General features: G+C 36.2%; 1 protein-coding gene across 1 annotated transcript in view; it reads right to left on the reverse strand.

Annotated features, from left to right (window-relative positions):
• PLAA (phospholipase A2-activating protein) overlaps positions 1-8,519 on the reverse strand; it is a 59,759-nt gene that overhangs the window by 14,692 nt on the left and 36,548 nt on the right. The window contains exons 3-7 of the mRNA XM_012646296.1: positions 6,513-6,613; positions 6,307-6,427; positions 5,002-5,169; positions 4,060-4,195; positions 1,800-1,969 (exon numbers count right to left, since the gene is read on the reverse strand). Coding sequence (XP_012501750.1) covers positions 1,800-1,969; positions 4,060-4,195; positions 5,002-5,169; positions 6,307-6,427; positions 6,513-6,613 — 696 coding nt within the window. The remainder of the gene's footprint in view (positions 1-1,799; positions 1,970-4,059; positions 4,196-5,001; positions 5,170-6,306; positions 6,428-6,512; positions 6,614-8,519) is intronic.

The following is an 8,519-nucleotide window of genomic DNA, read 5'->3' on the forward strand; positions in this document are numbered from 1 at the left end:
TACAAAGAAAATCCAGCTTCACATAGACATGTAGTTGAAAAAGAGAGAGTCAGTTAAATAGCCTTTTCAGAAAATGTGGATATTCTATTAAGTACTAGTTTTTTTAAAGGTTACAATGTAGAATCTGCAACTACATCAGTGAATTTTTCATGCTTGGTTACACTAACATCCAGTGGTCGATCGTATACTTTGAATGAATCTTTTTTTCATGTATGCCTTTGTGACATCACGTACTGGTCACTTGGAAAATACTGGTTCACTGATTGTCCAGCTCTTTCACATATTTACATTATTTTATCATTCAATATCAAAAAATGGCATTTGTAAATATTACCACTGATATCATTAGAATTGGGAAGCTATTAAGCTCCTGGTGGCAGATATAAATTTTCCAAAATTTCAATTTTCACTTGAAAGTTTGAATTTCCTCTTTGGCAACAAATATTGTCAGTTATTTTCCTTAAAGTGACATGCTCACTTTGTTCATTTAAAAAAAAAAAAAAAAAGTGTGTCAAATACCTATGCCTGAATAGCCATAATTATTTATTCTTTCAAATAAAAATGGCACTCCATAATAAAAAGGACAGTTTAGCCTGCAACTCAAATGACTGCACAAGTGCTTTTCTTTGAAACATCACAGTATTTTTGTGTTTTATGTGTAATTTATATTTTGTTACCAAGAATATTAAAAAAGATGTGTACTAAAGGATCAAGATATAATAAAGTTAATTTTTAATACTTCATCAAGGGTATTCTTAGGGGCAAATGGCTTTTTTTTTTTTTTTAAACTATAACCACATGCCAATGAAGAACATGATAACTATTTGAACAGTTTGGTGCCATTGCCTTGATTTGCGTAGTAAGGCACCAGTGGTTTTACCCACCATTGCTTTTGAACCGTAAGTGCAAACATTAACGCAATATAAAAAAATCAAATAACATCTAGTATTATAAAATTAGTTTTGGAAGCCAAGGCCGGACAATCACTTGAGGTCAGAAGTTCAAGACCAGACTGGGCAACATAGTGAGATTCCATCTCTAAAAAAAATATTTTTTTAAATTAGCTGGGAACAGTGGTACGTGCCTGTAGTGCTAGCTACTCAGGAAGCTGAGGCAGGAGGATCACTCGAACCCAGAAGTTCTAGACTGCAGCGTGCCTTGATGGCGCCACTGCACTCCAGACTGGGTGAAAGAGCAAGACCCTGCCAAATAAAATAAATTAATTAATTTGATTAAAGTAAAACAATAAAACAAAACTAGTTTTGATCTCATGGATATCCTGAAAGGATCTCAGAATCCCCAGAGGTCCACGAACCAAGCTTTGAGAAGCACTGGTTAATGGGAAACAGATTCATACAACACAAGATCTCATTTGTGATGACTACCGTCCTCTGACTTCAAACTCAAATGATCTCCAACTCATTAAGTAGATATTGCTTTATTCAAACTCATTTTTATATTTAGTCTGTACAGCTCCTCTCAGGGAATCCAATCAACTAGAAAGTATATGAAATGAGTGATTTCTGAGTACCTACTATATACATATATGAGCTAAGCATCAGGAGATTTTTTTTTCTAAACTCCTAGTTATGGGAAACTTAGCTCAAAGTCTAAACTGTGAGGCAGAAGCAAGAACACGATTTCTCATAGTGATTATGTGTAATAGTAAAAATTCTCAAATAACGGTTTATGGCAACGAGAATAACACTGAAACACCAGCAAAACAACATTTTTTTCTTAATTACTCCAATAGGCAAATATGGTGGCATTTTTACTACTAGATACACTGAAATATTTACCAGGTTCATTCAGATGTTCCCTCCCAGGAAGCTGCTCAGCATTAATGTCCCCTAAATCACCAGTTTTGGAATCAATGGTTGCCTGAGAGAGCTCTTTTTCAAAAGCCTTGATCTCTTCAGCACTTGCTGTTCGATCTTCTGATTCTGTAAACACTCTAATAATACCATCACTATAAGGAAAAACAAACTGATTTTAAAAGTCATTGCTATAGTATATTAACATTATCACATCTGAATAATCCAAAGCAAAAATAATCTGTATTTATGAATATGAGCAACATTACTATACATTTATTGCTGAGTATAGAACTATGCTGACTTCGGCATACATTACTCTCTCTTACTTCCACTATTTAAGGGAGAAGTTACTGAAAAAGAACACATATATATTTAATATAATTTTCAATTCCAAGTTAAATACTTACCATCATCAAAATCTAGAAATGTAGTATATAAAGTCAACTTTATATAGGTATTATGGTACAGAGAAGGGTAGTGGGCTAGTTTACTTTACAAGGGCCTCCAAGTTTAGTAGATGGTCAGTAGGGAAACATGGTCTTCCTTTACTATACTAGTAACTAGCAATGTAACCTCAGCCTCGTGTTTGGACTTGATAGCAATCCTCAAACTCTATTCTCAGAAAAATTTCTTCATTTCCATGATTTTTCAATTCTAAATTTTGAGATAGGAGAGGCAAGTTAGCCACTTTCAACTGTATTAATCATACCCAATTGTACAGAAAACCTCTTTCTTACTTAATCTTCCACTAACATCAATTTCACTCTTTCAATAGGTTTATTTTTCTTCAACTTTAAATATGCTTTGGGGTGGGGGGTGAAGTAAGCCAACAAATCAACCCCTGTCCAAGGCAAAAAATAAAACACTTCTACTTTATTAGATCCTCTATCCCTTAAAATTGTCGCCTTCTTTTTCTTCTTGCCATCAATGCCAGAATAGTCTATAATCCTTTCCTTCATCTCTCTCCTCAAACGACCCTTTAATTCTTCTGATTTGCCCTTTTTCTATCATTTTCTACCAAAATGTGGTGTCAAGAGTCACTAATAACATCGTCAAAATCACATCCAAATGTTTTTCTAACTTTCCATTCTTTGACCCCTCAAACACTTTTTGAAAATGTCCCTCCAAAAACTCTCCTTTTCCATCTCCCTGAATTTCAACATAGGATTCCTTTGTTCTGTTTAACCTACTGGCTTCTTTTTCTCTATCCACAATATATCACAAGATTCAGTTCTTAGTCTTCTGTTCTTCTTCTCTATTTCTTCCCTCAGAGAAAGGTGTTCTATGGTTTGCTTTTGGCAGTTTCGTGGAAATGTTTATCTTAGTCTTAGTTCTTACAGGCTCCAGTCCAGCTGCCCATGATCCACTGACATGAGTGTGGCTCACTCTCACTCAGACCTCAGGAAGTCAAAAGCCACAGTCAGCATCTTTTGCACCAAATCAATTCTCCTACTTCCTCGGTTTTATTAATAGGGACTGCCAATCACCAAAAGTTTGAAGGTTTATCCTTTCTTTCATCCCCTTTCTGATCATTTTCCTCTGAACTACCTTATTTATTTTTATCTCCTATCTATTAACACCATGGGGCAAGCATTTTATAATTTCACACCCCTACTTCTATAGTTGCTTTCTAATTTACCTTCCTTTCCAATGTCACCACTAGTTAAATCCAACCTACTATTTAATAATTCACAAGTTCTGCTTTAATCATATCATTTCTTGCTTAAGAGCTACAACCCCTTAACCCCAAGCAATAAATCTAAAAAATACCTGGCATTTACCATTCTCCATAGTTAGGCCCCTATTATCCATTATTTCCCAGCATTAGTCCTCCAAACCATTTTCCTTCATCTCCTATGCATATCGCATTCATTCCCATAAAGGAAATTTACAGTTCCCTTTGACAGAAAAATTCTCATTTCCTTTCTTACTCATTATCTTTCAAAATCCAATTCCAATTTCTTCTTCTCCAGAAAGTTTTCCTACACCAATCCCTACCTTCTATAATTTCCCTTGAATTCCATGTCTTGACTGTACAACTTATAGTACAATAATGGTATTAATATATCAAGTATCACTAGTATAAAATCTGTTATACTTACCACTATTTTGTTTAGTAATAGAAATGTGCAGTCACCCCAGTTCACCTGAAATTCCTTATGGCTTATCTCTGTACACTCTAGTACCTACCAAGCGCCTAGGCACATAAATTATATTTATTGATTGACTAGAATATAAATACCTTGCACCAACCACGATGTCACCATTGTCTAGGACACAGCAGCACCATATAGACTGAGCTGGAAGTCGGATTGTTTGAGCACATTCCCCATGTTTCCAGATTCTCAGAGATCTGTCTTCTGCTGTTGTCACAAAATCTAAAATTAATGAACACAGGAAAAATTAGTTTGAATAAATAAAATTAAGTATATTTATACATACCATCTTTCTAAATAGATATTCTATTTTTTTTTTTTTTTGAGACAGAGTCTCACTCTGTTGCCCTGGCTAGAGTGCCGTGGCTTCAGCCTAGCTCACAGCAACCTCAAACTCCTGGGCTCAAGGGATCCTACTGCCTCAGCCTCCCGAGTAGCTGGGACTACAGGCATGCGCCACCATGCCTGGCTAATTTTTTCTATATATGTATTTTCAGTTGTCCAGATAATTTCTTTCTATTTTTAGTAGAGACAGGGTCTCGCTCTTGCTCAGGCTGGTCTTGAACTCCTGACCTTGAGCAATCCACCCGCCTCGGCCTCCCAGAGTGCTAGGATTACAGGCGTGAGCCACCGCGCCCGGCCTAGATATACTATTTTAAACCCAAAAGTTTTAAAATTACGCTTTTAAATTTTATATATTTGTCACTTATACCATATACAGCTACAAAAACCACATTTTTAAATTTATTTCACATCTTACATCCCGTACCTTGTGCCAATAAATTACACAAAGCCTATCCTCAGATACCTAAGGGCTTTTTACGACATGACCATCTAATCAGAATTAATATAAAGATGGCCATGCAATTTTCTTCATTAGGAAAAAGATACTTATATAGTAAAGTTAATAAATTATTCAAGTCACAGACATTAATTTGATTTAAGTAATAACCTCTCCTCCCTCTCATGAATGGGATAGAATAATGCTCAATACAAAATTTTAAATATACAGCATCAAATAATCTTACCTTTACAATTTGGAAAGACTGATATGCTATAAATATAATTTGTATGTCCATAATATACTTCAAGACACTCGCCAGTGATTTGCCACCTTCTAATACTAGCATCATTTGCACAGGAAAGAAATTCTGTTTCACTCAAAATAGCCAAACCTCTTACACAGTCTTCATGTCCTGCATCAAAAAAAGGATCATGTAAGTCAAAAAAATGGATCATCTGGTTGATGGCGCTATATATTTTGCTAACATTATAAAAATATATCAGTCAATGGTAAAAACCGATCTTCAAGTTAAAGAAATTTATTTTTCTTTTTCTGTGGAAAAGCCTGGTAACCAAAATTTGTATTTTAGCTTTAGCAATATTTTTTTATCACCAGTTTTGGGAAGTTATTTTATACTCATCCTATCTTTTTCCAATTATTTCCTAAAACCCTCTAGAAATAGTATTTTGACCCCAACAATTCTTCATTTTCAATGAAGAATTTTCAATTTTTCTTCCCCAATAACAAGAAAAATTCATAAAATATATGGTGTTCAAATAAAACAGAAATATACATCAAACAGTAAATATCCTATAAATATAAGAACAAAACATTAAAGCTTGTGATCTAATGAAGATCAGAAGTCAAAACTTTCCCATGCTCAGTATTTATTGATTTATATTAGCTATCACAGATTAGTAATGATTTAATACATATATAGTAAATATTGAAGCAGAAACAGAGGGAGCTTAGTTATAACTCATCATCCATTTTCCATCAATAGATACTTTTATCTGCAAAAAAGAACTTCTTACATATTATCCAGGGTGGCGATCAACTTTTAAGAAGAAAATAAAGAGACAAAACAAACAAACAAACAAACAAAACCCAATAAAAATTCACACCAAAAATGTAAGTACCACGCAAATAAATTGGTGATATTACTATCAGCAGATGCATCAGTGTAAGTGTTCTGCTGGCCCACCATCAGTAAGGCTTATGCTTGAAAGTTTCAGGCTGAATGTGTTAAAATGACAACCAAAAATATAACTGCACACCAAAAAGTACACATGTATAATATATAGAAGCGTATAGAAATATTACAGCTTTTCAGACAGCTATTTATTATGTTGTTTATGAAAGGTTTCATTATATCTTTTAAAAAGACATTAAGTATTAACTGACAGGAAAATTACATTCACCCAAATTAAGTGGCTCAAATACTGATGTTTTTCAAATACCATTTCCAAGCTTCCAACCTTTTGAGAAAAAAATCATCTGAGCAAATAAGAAGCAATGATATTATAAAAGTTGTCTACCCTGATATTACCTGAAAAAGTCCTCTCACATCTTCCAGCCTTCCACAGCTTAATAGTCCTGTCTGCCGATCCCGTCAACATTAAGCCCTGCTCAGGTAAGATCTTTACCGCCCATACTGCAGCTGTATGACCCTGTGAGTAAAATGGTTATCAATTTAAGTTGCCACAGAATTGTCAAATTTAATTATTATCTAGGAATATTCATATAGTACTGTACCTGCAAAGTCATCATGCATTTGTCATTCAGCCAGACTTTAGCAGTGGTGTCCCATGAGCCACTAAGTAATGTCCCAAATTTTCCAGATGAAAGACTACAAACTATAGGAAAAAGTCATTAGTTAACACATTTTCATAGAGAAGAATGCTCAACCTTGCAAGTTATTAAAGCAATGCAATTTTAGAAACACTTCATGAAGTGACAGTCTCTTAGCCAACTAAGGTTTAATTCAGTGGAGATGCAGATGAATACAGCGATCAAGAGCAGACTCTGGTGCCAGGCTGCCTGGGCAGGAAGCCTAGCTGTACCACTTACAAGCTGTGTGATCAGAGATATTAACCTCAGATTCCTAGTCTGTAAAAGGAGGAAGCAGGACTAAGAAACTATTAATACAATAGGAAGATAATGCAAATAATTTTGAAACGCTGCTTATATAGATATTTGCTGTCACTTTCATTAAAATGACCAAAAACTAGAGCCAAGTTCAACATTCAAGAGTAATTAAATGGTTAAGTATCTTATTATCTTGATATAAAATTATACAGGCTAAAAAATTAGTCCAGGAATAGTGGTTCACACCTGAATTCCTAGCGCTCTGGGAGGCCGAGGTGGGAAGATCACTTCAGTTAAGGAGTTCAAGACCAGCCTGAGCAAGAGTGAGACCCCCATCTCTACTAAAAATAGAAAATATTAGCTGGGTAACTAAAAATAGAAAAAAAAATTATCTTAAGAAAGGAAGAGTATCCCAGAGAGTCAAAGCAGAGCCATGAAGAACCAAAGATTGGGAATGCCTTTCCTGAGACCACAGGGAACCGATCACAAAATTCTCCCTATTCTCAAAGAAGGGTTTCCTTAAAACGGCCATTCATTTGGATTTCAGAATGACTATAATAAGAAACTGCTATCTTGTACTGTGTCCTTGCTTGAATGGGAGTATTTGCTCTGACTATCCCATTCCTTTGCCACAACTGTACATCGGGTATGGGTGACAGATAACTTGTGTTTTTAGCCTACAGATCTCTGAATGTAAGAGGAACCACATTTGGACCATATGTAGAAACACCTGTGCACCACCTCCTTGATGTTTAGAATACCAGTAATCACCCAGACATTCTTTTTTTTGAGCCAACAGTCAGGCTAGAATGCTGTGGTGTCAGCCTCGCTCACAGCAACCTCAAACTCCTGGGCTGAAGCAATCCTCCTGCCTTACCCTCCCAAGTAGCTGGAACTACAGGCATGTGCCACCATGCCTGGGTAATTTTTTTCTATTTTTAGTTGCCTGGCTAATTTTTTAGTAGACATGGGGTTTCGCTCTTGCTCAGGCTGGCCTCAAACTCCTGACCTCAAGCGATCCTCCTGCCTCGGCCTCCTAGAGTGGTAGGATTACAGGCATGAGCCACCATGCCCAGCAACACCAAGAGATTCTCAACTTTGGGACTGACGCTGTAACTGAATGAGACCTTTGATTGTTTGACAAGCTGAATAACTGGTAACCAGAAGGCATGCTGTGGCAGCTCTCCCTTTTTGTACACACAGGAGGATGGTACTTGCCTCCTCTATTTGAAGTTAGGCACAGCCATGATACTTGCATTAGTCAATAGACAAAATGGTAGTTGACACTTTCAGGCACATGCGTTTAAGAGCCAGTGCATTATTAACCATGTTGCCCTTTCACTGATCCAACAACTACTGAAGCACGTGTAGAGATAAATCACCCATAGGCCTGGGTCTCTGAGAAAATGTGATGTGCAGAGGCCTCTTACTAAACCACGCTGAACATGTAGAATGAATAAGAACTACATTTGTATTACAGCGCTGAGGTCTAGGAATTGTTTGTTACTATACCATAATCTAGTCTATCCTGACTCACGTTATATGTTAAAATATTTTTAAAAAGTAGGCCAGGCGCGGTGGCTCATGTCTGTAATCCTAGCGTTCTGAGAGGCCGAGGTGGGCAGATCGTTTGAGCTCAGGAGTTCGAGACCAGCCTAGGCAAGAGCGAGACCC

The sequence above is a fragment of the Propithecus coquereli genome, unplaced genomic scaffold, assembly GCF_000956105.1.
Source record: "Propithecus coquereli isolate 6110/MARCELLA unplaced genomic scaffold, Pcoq_1.0 Scaffold106, whole genome shotgun sequence".
Classification (NCBI taxonomy): domain Eukaryota; kingdom Metazoa; phylum Chordata; class Mammalia; order Primates; family Indriidae; genus Propithecus; species Propithecus coquereli.